The 22,128-nt window shown below is 39.9% G+C and overlaps 1 protein-coding gene across 1 annotated transcript in view; it reads right to left on the bottom strand.

The window, feature by feature from the left end:
• Positions 1 to 22,128, bottom strand: part of LOC119409582 (aldehyde dehydrogenase, mitochondrial) — a gene marked incomplete at its 3' end in the record, with an annotated part of 140,969 nt that overhangs the window by 60,694 nt on the left and 58,147 nt on the right. Inside the window, 1 exon segment of the mRNA XM_037676484.1 lies at positions 19,194 to 19,307. Within this exon segment, the coding sequence (XP_037532412.1) occupies positions 19,194 to 19,307 (114 nt within the window).

Raw genomic sequence — 22,128 nt, 5'->3', positions numbered from 1 at the left:
GATTGAAGCAATAACACAGCTTAACTAATTACAACAGACATTTATGAAAATATCTGGATGATTTACTAGCAAGGTAGAAGAGTTTTAAAGATGGGAAATGAGGGAGTTTAAATGGAGAGAAAAGATGTGTGAGGGAAAATGTGTCGACGAAGAACGGCACCCTCCATCCGAACCCAGCTTAACCCACGGTACACTTCGCAGTTGAAGATCGACTTTTTACCTTTCTGAAGATATGTCAGTTCCGGCGTAAAGTTCCACTTCAAGCCACCTTTCAGCGTCTCCGTAAGGATAGCAGAGAACCGTCCGGAGTAGTGACGGTACTTCGTTCAACAGCAGCTCACCTCACGGGTGGACTCACATGAGTTGTGAGTCCATCAGAGGTTCCACTCAGATGTGAAAGATTCCATAATCCCACGAGACTCGGAAGAACTTCGGATCATGTCTGGAACTTCTTGTTCTCTCCAGCAACTTTTCTGTTCGGTTCTGCTCTCCGAACTGAACTGCACTCCTCAGAACTAGGAAGTGTCGACATTTAAAGAGTTCTGTTTCCGGTTCATTTGGGAAGTCCTGATTGGCTGAAAGAGCCAATCAGGGGTGTGATTTTAGTGACGCAAGAGGTCACTAGAAGTCAGAAAAACAGTAAGATGTTTTGGAACAGACAGAAAAATGTTTTTGAAACAGACAGAGACATGTTTAGGCGAGATGGGAGGAAACAGGTGCCAGCTTCTCTATTTACGTCTGAGAGGATTTAAAAACATGACAGTTCGTTCCAATAAACTTGTTTGCGTTTGTCTCCGACTCTTGACCGACATCACGACCTGCTCATTTCAGACAGAAGATCAAGAAAATGAATAATTACTCTGTAACAGACATTAACTAGATTTCTACTTTGAATGAGGATTAAAAATCATTAATACTGTTTCACAGTTGATTTAAAATAAGTAGTTCACTTCAACATTTAAAAATGGTTTGAACTAAACACACTTTTGATTATCAAGATATTGTAAAATAGTAATGATAATTAAAAAGAGAGTGTTCTTTCAATTGATCAGTGCAGGACACACTTAGAAAGTCTCTGGATGAACTTAATTTGTGTTTCTGGACTCAAATCAATGAAATAACAGTTCTTGTCTCAGGAAGGCCCTCAGGGCCAGATTTTGACCTGAGGCTTAGTTCACTACAGCGCCAAGTCACAACAGAAGTCATCTCAGGGCACTTTACAGAAACATTCATATATATAAAAATAATAATTTAATATTATTTATCTGAGGAGCAGACTGCTTTGAGTTTAACGCCAATGCAGAACTCTCATCTTGAGCAAGCATGAAGGCGACAGTGGAAAGGCAAAACTCCCTCATGAAGAAGAAACCTTTAGCAGAACAAGGATCAGGACAAGTGTCCATCTGCTTCGACCGGCTGGGTTTGGTAGGAACAGACAATGGCAGGTCAAGAATCACATGTTAAGACAGAAATAGTATAAAATGAAAACTATTCAATTTTAACAATTCATTTAAGGAAATGAGGTCAATTTGTCCTCTAGTAGTCTAAGCTTAAGACAGAATGACAAGCCGACCCTAACTATAGGATTTATCTAAAAGGAAAGTCTTAAGCCTAGTTTTAAAACTGGACAATGTGTCAGCCTCACAGAAAGAAACTGGAAGTTGGTTCCACAAGAGAGGAGCCTGAGAACTGAAAGATCTACCTCCCATTCTGCTTTTGGAAACTCTAGGGACCGCGAGATAACGTGCAGTCTGAGAGTGAAGTGCTCTGTTAGGAAAATATGGAACAACAAGATCTGTAATATAAGATGGAACTAGGTTGTTGGGAGCTTTGTAGGATAGAAGTAAGATTTTTATTTCATTTCTGCATTTGACAGGGAGCCAATGGAGAGAAGCTAAAACTGGAGAGAGATGATCTCTCCCAGTAACTCCAGTTAAGACTCTGGCAGCAGCATTTTGGATCAACTGAAGACGTTTTAAAGAAGTATTTGGACACCCAGATAATAAACCATTGCAATAGTCCAGTCTAGACGTGACAAATGCATGGACCAGTTTTTCTGCATCATCTTTAGATCAGATGTTTCTAATGTTAGTGATATTACGCAGGTGGAAGAAGGAGGTTCTAGTAACGTTTTTAATGTGGGGGATAAAAGACATGTCCTGATCAAAAATAACACCAAGATTTTTAACATTAGAGCTGGAGGACAGATTAATGCATATAAGGAGGGAGAAAGACTGAAACATTCATTCCTAAGGTGCTCAGGTCCAAAAACCAAAACCTCAGTCTTGTCTGTGTTCAACAGGAGAAAATTAAGGGTCATCCAGGTTTTTATGTCTTTAAGACATGCTTGTAGTCTAAGTAGCTGATTGGATTCATTGGGTTTAATGGACAAATATAATTCTGTGTCATCAGCATAACAATGGAAATTTATCCCATGCAGTTTAATAACTTTACCTAATGGGAGCATATACAAGGTTAAGAGTATTGGTCCAAGCACTGAGCCCTGAGGAACTCCATGACTAACTTTGATGTATGAAGAAGATTTATTATTTATATTTACAAATTGGAATCTATCCAATAAATATGATTTAAACCAATTTAGAGCTGTTCCTGTAATCCCAACATCATATTCAAGCCTCTGTAGTAAAATATTGTGATCAACTGTATCAAATGCAGCACTGAGGTCTAACAGGACCAGTAGAGACACAAGTCCATTGTCTGAGGCCATGAGAATATCATTAGTGACTTTCACCAGCGCAGATTCAGTGCTATGATGAGCTCTAAACTCTGACTGAAACTCTTCAAACAGATTATTTCTTTGCAGATGATCACGTAACTGACCTGCAACTATTTTCTCTAGAATTTTTTAGATTAAAGTTAGATTAGATATAGGTCTATGATTAGCTAGGATTCCTGAGTCAAGGTTATGTTCCTTAAGTAAAGGTTTAATTACAACAACCTTAAAGCTCTGTGGTATGTAAATGTTTATTAGAGACAAATTAATCAGATCCAAGACATGGTTACTAATTAAGGGAAATGCGTCTTTAAATAGCCTGGTTGGGATGGGATCTAGCAGACGTGAATGGAGTCACAATTCTTCACCCAAGATTTAACTTTCCTTTGTATTGGTCTGGAGCATCTCAGCGGCGGGAGGTAAAGTGATAAAATCTTGGCAGGTAGTCTAACCTTTCAGGCAGAAGTTTTGAGGCACTTATTGGATGTTTAGACTTTGCCTAAAGCTTTTTCCTGAGTCACTGTGGATGTTCAGTCTGCGTAGTTTTACATTACACTGAATGATGTGAACTGTCCCTGCTAATAAAGTTTGACTCCATTTTTTACGTTTTTGTTCACATTTAAAAAATCAGTCTATGATGAGTTTTATTATAGTCTCAACAGTCTATCAGTTTTTATTTGGGTCAGTGTGAGAGGTTTATAGCTCTACTCTTAAGCAGGGCTTAATTTGAGCTGGGACCTCTCTTATTTTGACAGGGTGAGTTCCGGTAACTGTTTGCTTGGATCCGGTAACTTATTAGGCTTAGTAATAATAAAGTTATGAACAAATTTGACTAACATGAACGACTAAAACCTATACTGATGTAGTGAACCAAGCCTCAGATCAAATCTGGCCCTGAGGGCCTTCCTGGGACAAGAACTGTTATTTCATTGATTTGAGTCCAGAAACACAAAATTAAGTTCATCCAGAGACTTTCTAAGTGTGTCCTGCACTGATCAATTGAAAGAACACTCTCTTTTCTATTATCATTACTATTTTACAAATGTCTTGATAATCAAAAGTGTGTTTAGTTCAAACCATTTTAAATGTTGAAGTGAACTACTCATTTTAAATCAACTGTGAAACAGTATAAATGATTTTTAATCCTCATTCAAAGTAGAAATCAAGTTAATGTTTGTTACAAGAGTAATTATGCATTTTGATTATCTGTCTGAAATGAGAAGGAGTAAGTGGGTCAGAAGTCAAGTTTCGGTCAAAAACATGTTTATTGGAAAGAAATGTCATGTTTAACTTTTTCAGATAGATGGAAGGAGAACTGGCTCCAAAAAGTCTCTGTTTCTTCAAAACATCTTTCAGTCTGTTCTTAAAACATCTCTCTATCTGTTCCTAAACATTAAATTGTTTTTCTGACTTCTAGTGACCTCTTACGTCACTAAAACCACACCCCTGATTGGTTCTTTCAACCAATCAGGAAGTTCTCAGAGGAGCCGGAAGTGACCTCTTTAAAAGGGTCAACACTTCCTAGTTCCAGCAGAACAACGGAAACGCAGTTCGGAACGCAGAACGCAGAACAAAGTTCCAGAAGGAAGAACAAAGTTCCGAGTCTCGTGGGGATTATGGAATCTTCCACATTTGAGTGGAACTCTGACGGGCTCACAGCTCATGCGAGCCCACCCGAGAGGTGAGCGTGGTGTTGAACGAAGTACCGTCACTACTCCGGACGTTTTCCAACCATCCTACGGAGACGCTGGAAATGGTAGCGTTAAATGGAACTCCGTACCAGCTGATTCATCTTCAGAGAGGTAACGAGTCGATTTCCTACCGAAGCGTACCGAGGTGAGCTGGGTTCGAATGGAGAGTGCCGTTCGTTATACAGACACATTTCCCTCACCCATTCTCTCCATTTAAACTCCTTCATTTCCCATCTTTAAAACTCTTCTATCTGCCAGTAATCATCCAGATATTTTCAGAAATGTCTGTTGGTTTAAAAGCTGCAAGTGGAAACCATGGCCGTATGGTTTCTCATTGTAAAGCTCATTAATTAAGCTTGTTATTGTAATCAATTTTGCCAAATTAATGTAAATGTTTGATATTAAATTTTGATTCTGTTAATAAATGACCACGTTCATTTTGATGGGTCAAAGAAAATTAACGTCTCACGTCACATTTAATCATTCAAGGCACAATATTACTCAGTCCAGAAAAATGAAAGAATCCGTTTAATTTATGAATAATATCAGAGACAGATATATGTTCATTACACTGATATGGAATCTGAAAATAATTACATAAACACTAATTTTAAACATAACAGCCACTAACAATTCAATTCAATTAAGTTTATTTATATAGTGTCAAGTCACAATAGAAGTAATCTCAGGGCACTTAACAGAAACATTCATATACAGTAGTCCTTTGTTTATCGCGGGAAATCCGTACCCTTAAGCACCGTGATAAGTTAAAAACTGCGAAGTAGGAATAGTAGTACAAGTAGTAATTTATTTTAGTATATATATATATATATATATATATATATATATATATATATATATATTAGGGGTGCACCAATAAATCGGCCGGCCCTGATTGCCTTAATTTTGGAAAATCGGAAGAGACTTGCATGAGAAACCGATTTTACCGATTTTTTTAGTTTTAACAACAACTGTCTGAACTTAATTTATATTTCAGAGCACTACCTCATGGCCAGTTAAAAAAGTTTGTATTGTTTGTAGGATATTGTTCAAGGGTATGATTTTCAATAAAAATAAGACTGAAAATTGAAGGTGCGTTGTGACCTTATAACACCTGACAGTGTCGCTTATAAAACAAAATTGGTATCGGCCAAAAACGGAATTGGCAGGTCAGACTTTTTAGAAATCTGTGATTGGCCAGAAAACTGCAATCGGTGCACCCCTAATATATATATATATATATATATATATATATATATATATATATATATATATATATATATATATATGAAGAAAGGAGTTTTAAACCTTTCCCCACACTCTTGCAATATCCTATTGGGGCGGCTGTGGCTGAGTGGTTAGAGCAGTCATCCTCCAATGCAAGAGTTGAGGGTTCGAATCCATCAGCAGTCACATGTCGAAGTGTCACTGGGCAAGACACTGAACCCCTCATAGCCTCTGATGTGTGTCCCATCGTGTTTGAATGTGATCTAAAGCTCTGATTAGACTCTTTAGAATGATTTGTTCCATTAGCTTTGTAGAGATCTAGTATAGAGCTGTATGAATGGGTAAATGAGGGCACAGATTGTAATGTAAAGCGCTTTGAGTATCTTGAAATAAGATAGAAAGGCGCTATATAAGTACAGTTCATTTAAACAATGTTCCTAAACTCTAAATGCTCTAAAAGAGCACTGAATGTCATGATTTCAGCTCTCTGCCTCTGGCTGCTCTCTGCCATCTGCCAGTGCTCTTGGCCATACCCAATTCTCCACTGCAGAGCGGAGATCTGACACGCTGCAGGAAGACTTCTCCTGCAGCAGTGGGCTGCACACAGGTGCAGCAGGTACAATTTTTTTTAAATAATAAAAAAAAAAAATTCCATGCCGATCATACTGTTCATCCATGAGTCAGCCAATTGTGCGTCATGTCCAATCTTACTTTGAAAAACTGTGATAGAGAGAGTCAGCGAAAAACGAATTGCTAAGTAGTGAGGGCATACTAAATATTAAAAAAATAAGTACATTTTTACAGTGAGGAAAACAAGTATTTGAACATAGTGTGACTTTGCAAGTTCTCCCACTTAGAAATCATGGAGGGTCTGAAATTTTCATCTTAAGTGCATGTCCACTGTGAGAGACATAATCTATATAAAAAAAATCTGGAAATCACAATGTATGATTTTTTAATAATTAATTTGTGTGTTACTGTTACAAATAAGTATTTGAACACCTGCCAATCAGCAACAGTTCTGGCCCTCAAAGACCTGTTAGTCCTCCTCTATAACGTCCACCTCCACTCCACTTATTATTCTAAATTAGAAGCACTTGTTTGAGGTCCGTAGCTGCATAAAGACACCTGTCCACCCCACACAATCAGTAAGACTCCAACTACTAACATGGCTAAGAACAAAGAGCTGTCCAAAGACACCAGAGACAAAATTGTAGACCTCCACAAGGCTGAAAAGGGCTACGGGACAACTGCCAAGCAGCTTGGTGAAAAAAGATCAACTGTTGGAGCAACTATTAGAAAATGGAAGAAGCTAAACACGACTGTCAATCTCCCTCGGACTGGGGCTCCATGCAAGATCTCACCTCGTGGCGTATCAATGATCCTAAGAAAGGTGAGGAATCAGCCCAGAACTACACGGGAGGAGCTGGTCAATGACCTGAAGAGAGCTGGCACCACTGGTTCCAAGATTACTGTGGGTAATACACTAAGATGTCATAATTTCAAATCATGCATGGCACGGAAGATTCCCCTGGTTAAATCAGCGCACGTCCAGGCCCGTCTTAAGTTTGTCCATGACCATTTGGATGATCCAGAGGAGTCATGGGAGAAAGTTCTGTGGTCACATGAGACCAAAATAGATCTTTTTGGTCTTAATTCCACTCACCGTGTTTGGAGGACAAATAATGATGAGTACCATCCCAAATACACCATCCCTACTGTGAAGCATGGGGGTGGAAGCATCATGCTTTGGAGGTGTTTTTCTGCACATGGGACAGGACAACTGCACTGTATTAAGGAGAGGATGACCGGGGCCATGTATAGAGAGATTTTGAGGAACAACCTCCTCCCCTCAGTGAGAGCATTGAAGATGGGTCGTGGCTGGGTCTTCCAACATGACAATGACCCGAAGCACACAGCCAGGAGAACCAAGGAGTGGCTCTGTAAGAAGCATATCAAGGTTCTGTTGTGGCCTAGCCAGTCTTCAGACCTAAACCCTATAGAAAATCTTTGGAGGGAGCTCAAACTCCGTGTTTCTCAGCGCAGCCCAGAAACCTGGATGATCTAGAGAAGATCTGTGGAGGAATGGGCCAAAATCTCTGCTGCAGTGTGTGCACACCTGGTGACAAACTACAGGAAACATTTAACCTCTGTAAAACAAAGGCTCTGAATACATGTAGTATGTCGGGACAGCTTTCGCTGTGGACATCCTATTAATTAATTATTCTTAAGGCTAGTTCAAGCATAAAGAATATTAACTGTTTAATTAACAACGGATTCTTTCTTTTTCGAGTTAAATTTCTGCCATATGACCAAGATAACTTAAGTGGAGTGTATAATTAGTGACATGAGACGTCATTTATCTTTGACCCATCAGAATAAATGCAGTCATTTATTTAACAGAATCATTAAAATTAACATCAAACATGTACACTTGATTTGCTGATCTGTTTCTGATTAATAAACTTAGCAAGTTCAAATAACAAGACAACAGTGGATTATTTATGGAGAATAATTCATCTCTGAAGGCACTTAGCTTGATTTACTGGCGAAGAGGTTTCAAGAGGAGATTTAGAGGTTTAAAGAGGAGGATTTAGATGGATGAAGGAAAATGTGTTGACCAGGAATGGCACCCTTCATCCGACCCCAGCTCAGCCCCGGTACACTCGGTGCGTGACGACTCGGTACCTTTGCAGAAGATAAATCAGCTCCGGTACAGAGGTCCATTTCACGCTACCTTTCAGCGTCTCTGGTCAGAGTGGCTGGTAATCGTCTGAAGTAGTGACGGTGCTCCATTCAACAGAATAAGCTTCCTTAGAAGTTGAGAGCATTTAAAGCTCGGGGTGAGTTCACAGCGAGGCGTGCTGTAACTCCGCTGAAATGGATGGACCCTTGGCTCATGGTCCAAAATCCATCAGCTATTTAGTTCAGCTGTAAGACTCCAGCAAGACTGCAGTCCCAGCAAGAACTCCAAAGTTCCATTAAGATTGAAAGTTCCAGTCCGAACTCCAGTAAGAACTCCCGTAAGAACGTCAGTAAGAACTTCCAGTAAGACTTCCAGTAAGAACTGAAAGTTCCAGTAAGTCTGCGTAGTTCCAAGAAGTGTTGACTTTTAAAGGGTATCCACTTCCTGTTACTTGGTACTTCCTGATTGGTTAACACAACCAGCAGGGGTGGAGTTTTAGTGATGTCAGAGGGTTATTAGAAGTCGCAGACAGCACACTTGTTTTTAAGAACGATTAGTACAGACAGGAAAATATTTTGAAGAAGTGAGAGACTTGCAGGTGCGCCAGTTTCTTATTTACTGTCTGAGAGTTTTAAAACAAGGCACTTCGTTCTCATAACTTGTTCTCTGACTTTTGACAGGCATCAACTTCCACTCCTCATTCAGACAGAAGAGTAAAATGCACAATTACTTTATAAATAGACATTTAACTTGTATGATCTAAGTCTAATGATGTTTAAAAATCATTAATACTGTTTCACAGTTGATTTAAATGAGTGGTTCACTTCAACATTAGAAATGGTATGAACTAAACACACTTGATTATCAAGATATTGTAAAATATCCATCCATCCATTATATTTACCCGCTTATTCCATTTTGGGTCACGGGGGTCGCTGGTGCCCATGTCCAGCAATCACTGTGAGAGGGGCGGGGTACACCCTGGATGGGTCGCAAGTCCATCACAGGGCTATTGTAAAATAGTAAAGATAATATAAAAAAAGGAAGTGTTCTTTTAATTGATTAATTCAGGATACAATTAAATAGTCTCTTGATGAGATAATTTGTATTTCTGGATTCAAATCAATGAAATAACAGTTCCTGTCCCCTGAAGGTCTTCAGAGACAGATTGATGTAGGAGGTCTAGTTCACTACATACAGCACCTCATTGTAAGGTGCTGTATTCAGCTCAGTCTTATAAATAGCACCTTCTCAGAGTGGATCAACCAGTTTTGCGGTAAAAAAAACTATTGACTGTATTCTGTACCACAGACTGTACCCAAGGGAGGCCAGACCTAGTCTGTATGGTTTACCTAAAATCCACAAACAAGGTGTACCTTTAAGACCAATTGTTAGCATAATTAACTCTGTCACTTACAATGTTTCCAAATATCTGGCGTCTGTACTCATCCCTTTAGCTGGCAGCTCAGAACACCACATACAGAACACCATGGACTTTGTGGACAAGGTGAGGGATGTCATCATGGAGTCTGATGAAACAATGGTCTCTTGATGTCACATCACTCTTTATGTGCATTCCTGTTGATGATGCAGTAGAGGTGGTCAGTTTAAGATTAAAATCAGACACCACTCTGAGCAGCAGGACCACGCTTTCCACAGAACAACTGTGTCAACTCTTGAAACTGTGCCTGCAGTCAACATACTTCACATATGGGGAGCAATATTATAGGCAGAAACATGGGTGTGCTATGGGGTCTCCAGTTTCTCCTATTGTTGCCAACCTGTACATGGAGGAGGTAGAAAAAAGAGCCTTGACGTCCTTTTCAGGGACACCACCAAGTCATTGGTTCAGGTATGTTGATGACACCTGACCACATCAACTCTGTGTATAAAATCATCAAGTTCACACGAGAAGATGTAAAAGATGGCAGGTTGTCTTTCTTGGACTGTGAGGTCTCAGTCTCTTGATAGAGGACATTTGCAAACTGAGGTGTACCGCAAACCCACCCACACAGACCAGTATTTGCAGTTTGACTCCCATCACCCTTTGGAGCACAAGTTAGGAGTCATCAGGACTCTGTACCACAGAGCAGACAGCATCCCCACTAACTCAGGAGCCAGGCAGAAGGAGAAATCCCACACAAGACAGGCTCTAGAGCAAACCTGGGCATTGTACGGCCCCCGGGCCGCATACGGCCCTTTGATCGACTCTGACCGGCCCGTGCAACGTTAATTGGAAATTACAAAATAAACATTTTCTTATTTTACCTGATGCATGGACTGAAGCTGCAATGCTTTTATTTTGAAGTTGTTTTTTTATTTACGTACATGATGACGCAAAGCGTATATTGAGACATGCGCGTGATTTGATCTTTGTCACTAGCAAGTCATAAGACGACTTCAGCCCTCAGAAATGTCTGCTTATGCTAAAAAAAGAAAGGTAGATGAAGAATGCAGGGTTTTCAACAAAAATTGGACTGCTAAGTATTTATTTACTGAAGTCAGGGGTAAAGCCATGTGTTTAGTTTGCGGGGAGCAGATCACTGTGTTTAAGGACTACAATTTGAGTCGGCATTACGAGACGAAACACGGGGAGAAATACAAGAACGTGACTGACGCTGAAAGGGCACGGACATCGGAAGCTTTGCTAGCTAAACTGCAAAAGCAGCAAGGCTTTTTTACCAAGCTTCACACATCCAGGGACGCAGCAACCAAGACCAGCTTTGTGTTAGCTCAGAAAATCGCTAAAAACAGTAAGCCATTCTCGGAGGGGGAGTTTATCAAAGAGTGCTTGGTGGACTCCGCAGCTTTAATATGCCCTGAAAAAAAAGAAGCATTTGAGAAAGTCCCGCTCTCCAGGCGAACCGTGACGAGAAGGGTGGAGGACATATCGTGGAATCTGGAGCTTCAGCTGCAACGTGAAGTGGCAAGTTTTGACTTTTTCTCCTTGGCTTTGGACGAAAGCTGTGATGTCCGTGACACAGCCCAGTTACTCGTATTTGTCCGCGGGATCACACCGGACTTCAAGGTTACGGAGGAGCTGGCAGCAATGCGGTCGATGAAAGGGACGACTACAGGGAGCGATCTCTTCATGGAGGTGAATGCGTGCATGGACACACTGGGACTGAAATGGGACAGACTGGCAGGTGTCACAATGGACGGTTGTCCAAATCTTACAGGGAAAAATGTGGGACTTTTAAAACGTATGCGAGATAAAGTGGCTGAAATCGACACAGATCAGGAATTGGTATTTTTGCATTGTATTATACACCAACATGTGTTGTGCAAGTCAGAGCTAAAAATTAACCATGTTATTAATGTTGTTACTAACATAGTAAACTTCATCAGGGCACGGGCATTGAATCACAGACAGTTTGTCGCACTTTTGGAGGATCATGAGTCTGAGCATAGTGACATCGGCTACCACACACCTGTCAGATGGCTCAGCCTGGGCAAAGTGCTAAAAAGAGTTTGGGACCTGAAAACAGAGATTCGAGAGTTTTGTGAGATGAAAGGCAAAGACATCCCAGAGCTCTCAGATGAGGACTGAATGGTGGATTTTGCATTTGCTGTTGATTTGACCACACTGATGAATGACCTGAATACCAAACTGCAAGGCAGGGGCCTTTTTGTTCATGAAATGCACACCCTGGTGAAGGCTTTCATGAAAAAGATGCTGTTTCTTTCAAGCCAACTGGAGAGCAACAATCTCACTCACATGCAAATCCTGAAAGAAGTCATACCATCAGCCGATCACCTCCACAGGTACTCCTCCATGTTAGGAGCATTGCATTGTGAGTTTTCAAGGAGATTTGAAGATCTCAGAACAATCGAGGATGAAATGCACATGATTTCCTCTCCCTTCACCTGCAGTGTGGATAATGCACCCAGTGATGTTCAGCTGGAACTCATTGATCTGCAGTCTGATGCAGTACTGGCAGAGCTCTTTAAATCAGGATCTCTACTGGATTTCTACTCTTCTCTCAAAGAGGAGAACTTTCCAAACATGAAGAGACATGCTCAGAAGATGTTGGTTCTCTTTGGCTCTACCTACATATGTGAACAAACATTTTCAATGATGAAGTTCACGAAATCCAGGTACAGATCATCTCTCTCTGACGATCATCTGTCAGCTGTGCTTCGCATCTCCACCTCAGACATTCAACCTGATTTTGATGCACTCATTAAAGCCCAGCAGAGACTAGATTTCTCTCACTGAACAAGAAAAAACAACTTAAAAATGTAAGAAGTTTTAAATGATGTTTTTATGGTTGAGTTGTGCATGATTTTAATTGTATTGTGGTTATTTTTATTTGCACGTGTTGTGTGTTTTTATGATGTTGTTTTAGGGATTTATTGCCATTCCCATTGTTTGGGAAATTCGCTTGAATAAATTACATTTTTTGGAAGGCAACCTCATGTTTTCATTGCTTAATTATAACATATACTCTTACCAGCTTGTCAAAACAATGCTATTTACTGCTTTTTATAAAGAAATAGAGTTAATATTATGCAGAATTGAGATCAGCCTTTTGGCCGGCCCTCCACAATATTTTCTGTTTCTCATGTGGCCCCATGGAAAAAACAATTGCCCACCCCTGCTCTAGAGCAATGTGGATATCCTAACTGGGCCTTCCTGAAAGCAGAGAAGAAACCCAAACAGGACTCCAGTCAGCCATCAGGTGAAAAGGAGGAACCCAGACCCAGACCAGTGGTCATTCCATATGTTGAGGGAGTATCAGAGAAACTGAGACGTTTATTTTCTAAACATAACGTCCCAGTGGCTTTTAAACCCCAAAATACATTACGGCAAAGACTGGTTCATCCCAAAGATCCAGTCCCCCGGCACAAACAGAGCAATGTTGTGTATGCTGTTCAGTGTCAGGAGGGTGATCAGTCTTACATCGGGGAAACCAAACAGCCACTGGCCAAAAGGATGGACCAGCACAGAAGATCAACATCATCAGGCCAGGACTCTGAGGTCTACACTCATCTCCAGGCCAGCGGTCACTCTTTCAGGGATGAAGATGTTCACATCCTGGATAGAGAGGAACCATGGTTTGAGAGAGGAGTAAAGGAGGCCATCTTTGTGAAAAGAAACCGTCCATCATTAAACAGGGGTGGAGCCTCCGGGTTCAACTGTCCCCCTCTTACAATGCTGTGATTGCTAGTATCACTCAGCCCTCTGTGAATAGTAAACAGCCATCAGGTGCTAATGATCCATTGTTAGGCTGATGGTCCTTCTTGAGCATGTGATCAGCTGGTTTTGGTTGTCAGCAGCAAACTGGTTGATCCACTCTGTGAAGGTGCTATTTAAGAGACTGAGCTGAATACAGCACCTCAGACTGAGGAAGTCTCTTGGATGAGAGACGAAACGTTTCTCATTTTTTTGTTGTTTTGCTTTGTTTTGTTTTTTTGAATGTCCAGAGGACCAGATTTAACATTTTTAGACTTTTTAAAGAAGTATTTGGAAACCTAGATAATAAACCATGGCAATAGTCTAGAGCTTCTTAATTGCTTACTTATGTGCTTCCTAATATCATATAAACACTCTCTTCAAGTAAGAATTTCAGCTTCTACCCTTAGAAAAATCTATGTCCCTACAATTACAGTCATGGACAATTTAATTAAAAACACAAAAATATAATTAAACAGCAGGGAGGCTCCTGGTTCCAGACGTTGCAAGTTTGTGGTGAGACGTATTGTGTCACTTCCCGTTTGTCTGTTGGTAGCTCGAGTAATTTGTTTGCTCTAGTCATCTTTTGTCTTCTGGATTTATCCGTCTTTTGCACAGTTTTTAATTCTAGTTCACAAACACCCTCAGTAAAGTTGTTTTTCTACTGTTGGATAGTGCTTAAAACACATTTTATCTTTCAACACTTCTCGGTTTTTATTGGTGTTTTGGGATCTGCTAGCTCTTGCTAGCGTTAGCATAGCACGGCTTCTGCTTCTCTCCCAGTTTTAACTTGCTCCGTGTGTCAGATGTTTAGTTACTCCTCTGCCTCCTTTAGCGGTAATGATACATGTAACAAATGTAATCTTATGGTAGCTTTGGGGGAAAGGCTGTCTGAACTGGAAGCCCAGCTTCATGCTGTAGAAAAACCATTAGCTAGCCAGGTCCCCTTAGATAGCGCAGAACCACAAAGACTAGTTCCTGTAAGTCTGCAGTCTTCCAGCAGACCCCGAGCAGCTGGGACCCCAGGCCGGCTGGGTGATGGTCCAGAGAAAGCGTAGTGCTAAAGCTAAGCCCCCAGTTCACCAACGACCAGTTCACGTTTCTAATGGATTTTCCTCGCTCAGTGACACACCTGCTGAGAAGCAGACCCTGGTTATTGGAAGCTCCATAGTCCCAAACGTGGCTTTAGGGACTCCAGCGGCCATAGTCAAATGCATTCCGGGAGCCAGAGCGGGCGACAGAATCTTATCTGAAACTGCTGACTAAGGCTAAATACAGTAAGATTGTTATTCACGTCGGCTGTAATGACACCCGGTTACGCCAATCGGAGGTCACTAAAATTAATGTTGCTTCGGAGTGTGACTTTGAAAAAACCATGTGGGACTCCGTAGTTTTCTCCGGCCCCCTCCCCAACCTGACCAGCGATGACATGTTTAGCCGTATGTCGTCATTTAACCGCTGGGTGTCCAGGTGGTGTTCTGACAACGACGTGGGCTACATAGATAACTGGAGTTCTTTCTGGGGAAAACCTGGTCTGATGCGGAGAGATGGCATCCATCCCACTTTGGACGGAGCCGCTCTTCTTTCTAGAAATATGGCTGATTTTGTTGATCCCCCAAATTATTGACAACCCAGGGTCCAGTCCAGGAAGCAGAGTTGTAGTCCTCCACCTCTCTGCTGTTTCTCCTCTGTTACCCACCCACACCCCCATTGAAACAGTGTCAACTCGCCCATGGCTCAAATTAAATAAACCAAAAATCAGCTCTAAAAATATAAACCATAAAAATCTGATTAAAATAAACACAGTTACTTTACCAGAGCAAAATCATAAAATCATTAAGGGGCTGTTTAAATGGCACATATTCTGAGTGCATCCGCAGCATTCTCTGAGGTTCTGCTGATCATTTACACGACACCAGTGGCCCCCCTCTTTGAATCTGGAGGTTTCTGAACCCACCTTCCAGAGTGGAGGTTTTTCGCTGACCCCCCGCTGATAATGTAAACACTGAGGCTTTGTGTTAAACCACATGCGCACAGATGCTATATTTCTATCAACATGGCGGCGGACACAGCACTTTCTTAACTATGACTGATGGAATATATTTTAATCTCGTAGTTAATCTACGTCAGATTCCAGGTGCTGTGACCGACATCTGTGTTGGAAGAGACACAGTCTGATCCAGTTCTAATGTCGCTGTTTATAGAACGAGGCATGTGCACACGTCGCGCTGCACTATAACATACTAAATGTGCTAAATAATAACAGTTTAATAATAATTATAATAATAATAATAATAATAAACAATATTTATCTTAAGTTTGAGAGATATAATGAAGCTATCTGGACATTTTGCAATTTAAATTATGTGATTAAAATGATGCTAAACATTGCATATTATTAAAGTTGAAAATGAAGACACCAGGTTTAATTTTTATTTATTTATTCAACACCACAAACTGTATGTCACACAAACACTGATAATTAAACTGAACACACTGTTAAAAACAAGTTAACTGTAAACTGCATTAATGAACAACTGGACTCTTGTTTTCATCCGGTATGGATGTCCCACGTTGTTCATCTGGCTCGTTCAGGCCGTCACTCCTTTGATTAATGCAGCTTAAAATATTGAATGGATTGAATAAAAGAAATGAGGGGGAATTTTAAATAAATAGTTCATCCAACATCTCTCTCCCTCTTCAGCGTCCTCCTGCTCTGCACCTGGGCCGAGCCTTGTTCAGAACCAGTCCGCCTGGTGAGAGACAGCTCCTTCTTCTTTCAGGAAAAATAAAAACTCAGTTGTTGTGTGATCGAAGTAAACACAAACTAACATTATTAAGAACGCTGATTTACCTGCAGTAATCAGCTACTGATTAACACGGAGTAAAGTCCAACATCGTCGACTCGGTTCTGGTCCACTCAGTGACCGGTGTGGATCTGTTAGATGAAGCGGTCCCGCTTGGAGTCAAATCTGTCGACTCTCATCCACAATCCAGCTTTAACTTGTTACGTTGTTGTTAGCTGCGCTTTTAGCCCAGAGGAAAAGAGCATGCCGAGGCAGCATGTATGCGCATTAGGTGAAGGTACAAAATTCACAGCACCAACTAATGACCCAGCATGGTAACTACAGCGGATTCAATGCGGCAGGGGGGAATCCTCCAGATGCATGTAAACACAAAATCCGTCCATGTCAACGCGGATCTTTTCCTCTAATTAACATACGAAAAAAACTACATTTCCCCCCATCGTGTCCGTGTAAATAGGTCCAAAATGTGGATTATTGAACATCAGATCTGTTTCCTCTAAATCCCTGTTAGTTAATGAACTGATAACTGATCATCATATTGATTTATTGTGTCTGACAGAAACTTGGCTACAACAGGAGGATTTTGTTGGTATAAATGAATCCACTCCTGTTATTTATTTAAATGTTCATGTTCCTAGAACAACTGGCCGAGGTGGAGGAGTAGCTTCTATTTTTCAGTCAGGATTATTGATTAATGCCAAACCAGTTATTAGTTATGATTCTTTTGAATCACTGTCCCTCAGTCTTTCTCATCCAAAATGGAAATCAGAAAAGCCACTTTTACTAGTTGTTATAAATCGTCCACCAGGCGCTTACTCTCAGTTTTTGTCTGAATTCTCAGAATTATTAACTGACTTATTATTAAATACTGATAAAATCATCATAATGGGTGATTTCAATATTCATGTAGATGTTGAGAGTGATAGTTTAATCATACCCTTTAATAATTTAATAGACTCATTTGGTTTTACCCAAAACGTCCGCACATCTACTCATTCTTATCATCACACTCTTGATTTAGTTCTGACCTATGGTGTAGAGATTAAGGACTTGGTAATAGTTCCTCAAAATCCTGTTCTGTCCGACCATTTTTTAATAACCTTTGAGTTTACATTAAATGACTACACAGTCACTGAGAGTAAAGTTCATCTCAGCAGGTGATTATCAGAAAATGCTGTAACCAAATTTAAACAATCTCTTCCATCAATGTTTTCCTCTGTCTTGCAGAGTAATGCATCAGAGAACAGAGACTTAGATCATCTAGTTGATCATCTTACAACTTCAATTCAAACTTCACTTGATAAAATTGCTCCACTGAAAAAGAAAGTAATCAATCAGAGGAAACTGGCTCCTTGGTTCATTTCTGAGTTACGTACTTTAAAGCAGCATCTAGAAACCAGGAGAGAAAATGGCGCTCTACTAATGTTGAAGAATTTTATTTAACTTGGAAAGATAGTCTGCTAACATATAAAAAAGCTCTCTGTAAAGCTAGAACTTTATATTACTCATCTTTAATAGAGGAGAATAAAAATAATCCCAGGTTTCTGTTTAGTACTATTGCTAGACTAATTAAAAGTCCCATCTCTGTTGAACCATGTATCCCTACAACTATAAGTAGTGATGACTTCATGAGATTCTTTATAAATAAAATTATTTCAGAGAGAAAATTCAAACCATCCTTCCTTCTACTATCTCTAGTCCCCTGTCAAATGAGACAACTTTAATAATTTCACTAGAGCCTGATTTATGTTTGGACAGTTTTTGTCCTGTTGAGCTCTGAATTGTCAAAAATAATAACCTCATCCAAACCATCCACATGCCTGCTAGATCCCATCCCAACCAGACTGTTTAAAGAGGTATTTCCACTAATTAATGTTCACATTTTGGATCTACTTAATTTGTCTTTAATGGATGGTTATGTACCACAGAGCTTTAAGGTTGCTGTAATTAAACCTTTACTTAAAAAGTCTGATCTTGATTCAGAAATTCTGGCCAACTATAGATCTATATCTAATCTAACTTTCATCTCAAAAATTCTAGAGAAAATAGTTGCAGGTCAGTTGTGTGAACATTTAAAAGGGAGTTTTCCCTTTGCAATGTTGCCACTGTGCTTGCTCAGGATGGGAGACTGCAACGAAGCCAAGATTCAACTTGTCTGCTGGATTCCTTAGATAGAGAACTTTACTAATTGGCTTTTCTTTGTATGTGAATGTTCCTGTAAAGTGCCCTGAGACAACTTTGTTCTGATACGGCACTATATAAATAAACTGAATTGAATGACTAAACTGCAAATCAGTTTTACATTTTAAGTGGGTCATTAATAAAAATCTGATTATTTATTAAAAATATGAGAGAAATATTTGATGGGTAATCACGTGACATACATCAAGTATCAAAATGGCACCAATTTGTCAAAATAACAGCAATCAAAATATCAAAGACAGTTCAATTTACTTTCATTAAAAAAATGTCTTCTCATTGTACAACTAAACAATGGAGAATTAAAGCACATGAAGGCTGTGGCAATGGAAATAGTATTGGAGTAGGTGGTAGGATGCTTGAGAAGCAGATTGTGCTCTATTCACACTAGAAGAGCTGTTGGTCAGGCTACTTCTTGTTGCTGTCTAAAATACTTGTTGAATTAAGTGTTTACAAATGTAGGCAAATGTAGATGTTTAACAACCACTTAAAGTACACCAGAATGCAGGAAATGGCATCTACTTTATTCAAAATTATCATATCCCCCCCCCCCCCCCCCCGGTCTCTATTGGCGTTCCGGCATTGTTTGGTTTACAAAGGGTCATAAGATCAGACACTGTGCATTGGGCCTAAAACAGTTGTTTTTTTGTGCTTTCTCATTCAGTTGACATACATTTGTGGATCCAGTAAAGGCCAGCTTGTCCACATCCATATGCTTTGCAATGGCAGCACCAGCTGTTGGTCCAAACCCTGGCAAGATATTCACAACCCCTTCAGGAAAACCCACCTGCAAAGAGAAGCAAGTCCAAAAAGATTTTAGAAAGAAAAGTAGCATTCCTTGAAGCATATCGCCTATCATTGTGTATACCAGTTTCATTCAAAGGTCTCGCGTGATTTGTTAGCAAATAGAAAATGTGACCCACATGACTCTCAGCTACTACAACACCAAGCTTCAGCTCAACATATTTCACACTTTATGAGACTGAGCCATTTCTGTCATTGCTTAGAGTTGACTCCATAAGTTGATGAGTCGTAGATGTACATACTGAGTTTCACTAACATCTGTTATTTTCTTAACAATCATACACACACAGTTCATTATATATTGTGTCTTTCATGTACTTGATAATTGTAGAGTACTGCTACTTTAAAAAACACTAGTAAAATTAATATCTAAAATCTGTAACTGGAAACTAAATGATTATCAGGTCTCTCTTGTAAATGAGTCCCCGAGGTTCAATGGGATTAACCTGTACAAATAAAGGTTGAATGACTTATTGAAAAAGGTTTGTAAGATCAACAGGTTTGCTTAGAACACAGTAATGAAGGCTACCTATGGGACAGATCGGGTTGGCAGGCCGCAGACTGATGATGAAGTCCTCTGGATGGGGGACAAAACGTTTCTTCACTTAAAGAAACAGGTCCAGATGACATGATTTAGTCATTTTTGTTTTTAAATGATTACTGATTTGATGCAGCAAGACTAAACCTAAAAGCCTACAGCTCTAAAGACTGCAAAATGTAAAAAGGACATTGTTATTTTCATTCATGGGAATTTTATGGCACTTTGTGACATAAAAACACTGTTAACCTAAAGGAAGAGATCCTGTTATTTGGGGTAAATGAATCCTTGGAAATGGAATATATATATATATATATATATATATATATATATATATATATAAAAACATCAACTACACTTTAATTTTGGGAAGATTTAAAAAAAAAAAAAAAAGTAAAACAACATAGATGGGGGAGATATGGTCCTGTACGACACACATATGATGGGTTAAATTTAGTTGCTGGTAAAATATAATTCAACTGCTTTTGTAATTTTGTCTAAATAAAATACAAATGGGGCTTCTTTATTCCCAATGAATTCAGTTCCATTCTATTCAAATTCAAAAATACTTCATTAATCCAAAAGGGAAATTAATTGTTGTTGTAGCTCATCATCATCCTAGTTTGATTAACGAGTTGTTAGATGCCCCTTTTGCACTGTCACAGCGCGGGTCAAATATTTCCGGCTCAGCCCGTGTTTGAGGTCTTTTCCATTAGTATTTCGTACCTGCTCACCTCCAGTATTCTGACCCTGCTTCTCAAGGGGTCCAAGCAAGCCGAACCGTGACGTCAGAAACACTGTCGGTCACTGATTGGTCAGGGGGAGGAGTCTGTGGAGTCTTTCCGAACAACCCGATCCTCCATTTTTCTCTACAGCCCGCCATTAGCAATAACTTGTATTCTTGTACGTATTTTTAAGATGTAAAAAAACAATAATGTCAAAGCTGTGGTCAAATGCAGAAGTGCAGGTGCTGTTGTGCTTGGTGGCTGACAAAAAAAGTCAAAGCGAGCTAGATGGAGCGATTTGGAGCTGATGGCTTCTCACGGCTACCAGCAAACACTAAAGCAATGCCGGGAGAAGCTAAAGAAACTTAAAGGTGAATACCATAAAATTAAAGACCTCAATAGCAGGAGCAGATCAGACCGTCGAATTGGAAGTGGTTTGATCAGATGGATGCTATATACAGCAATCGTCCAGATAAAAATGGGAGGAAGGCTGGTTTGGACACGGCCACTGCACTGCTTGAATCATTTATAGAAGATGGTGAGTGTTTTCTAACTTTAAACATATTTTAAATTACTCATCCCATCGGTTCTGAACATATTTTTAACTAACAAAAGAGGCTGACGCCATAATAGGACAACATCGGTGCTACGATGCTAAGCTAATTTGCATAAACGCTAACTGTCCTCCGGTCCCGTTTCTCACTGTATTTTATCCAGAACGTATTTCAGCACGTGGCGGTTTGTCTCTAAACTCCACATTAAACCCTCCAAGCCGACCCGGCTCCTGCTCCTGCTCCATCAGCGGAATCAACATCTCAGCGATCAGGCACTCCAGCACTGCAGCCAGGTAGATGGGAATGCATCCACGGCACTTCCTTTTCAACTCATCTGGGATTTGGAGCTGTAGCTGAGGTATTATTTGAGCTTTTGAGATGTTAATCAGCAGCTCCCAGTTGTAAAAAAAACACCTTGTTGTCATGGTTATGCATCATAACAAATGTCCAAAAGTAAAAAAAGTTTTCAGCAAAAATCTTTCCATTTGCACAGCATCCGATACCAGAGGAAATAATCATCCAAAAAATGCAATTTACATACAGAAAAAGAGGAATTAAAGTTTTCAAAATCTAAATTTCAGAATGAATAACAGAGCTACTCCAACATGTAGCCACCCTGAGCGGCACAATTCTAGAACTGAGCAGACTAATGCCCCTTTTCCATAGTGACGGCTCGGATCAGTTTAACTCGGCTCAGCTCGGTACATGAAGCTTTCCATATGCACTTCAGTACTGGTTCTGTAGGCAGGGTCCAGAATCCAACTCAACTTATCAGCTGGTGGCAGTAGTGCTCCATTAAGCTATTTACTAGACACCACAAAATGTATTGAGAAGAATACCCTGAAAAAATACACAACCAAAATGGAGGATCTTATTGCTTTATTGAACTTTATGCTCAGTCTGTGGCTTTTTGTCCAACTATATATATATATACATATACATACACATATATATATATATACATATACATACACATATATATATATA

The sequence above is a fragment of the Nematolebias whitei genome, chromosome 5, assembly GCF_014905685.2.
Source record: "Nematolebias whitei isolate Nwh7 chromosome 5, NemWhi1, whole genome shotgun sequence".
Taxonomy (NCBI): domain Eukaryota; kingdom Metazoa; phylum Chordata; class Actinopteri; order Cyprinodontiformes; family Rivulidae; genus Nematolebias; species Nematolebias whitei.
Note: the sequence above shows the minus strand (reverse complement) of the source record. Positions and strands in the feature narration are given on the sequence as shown.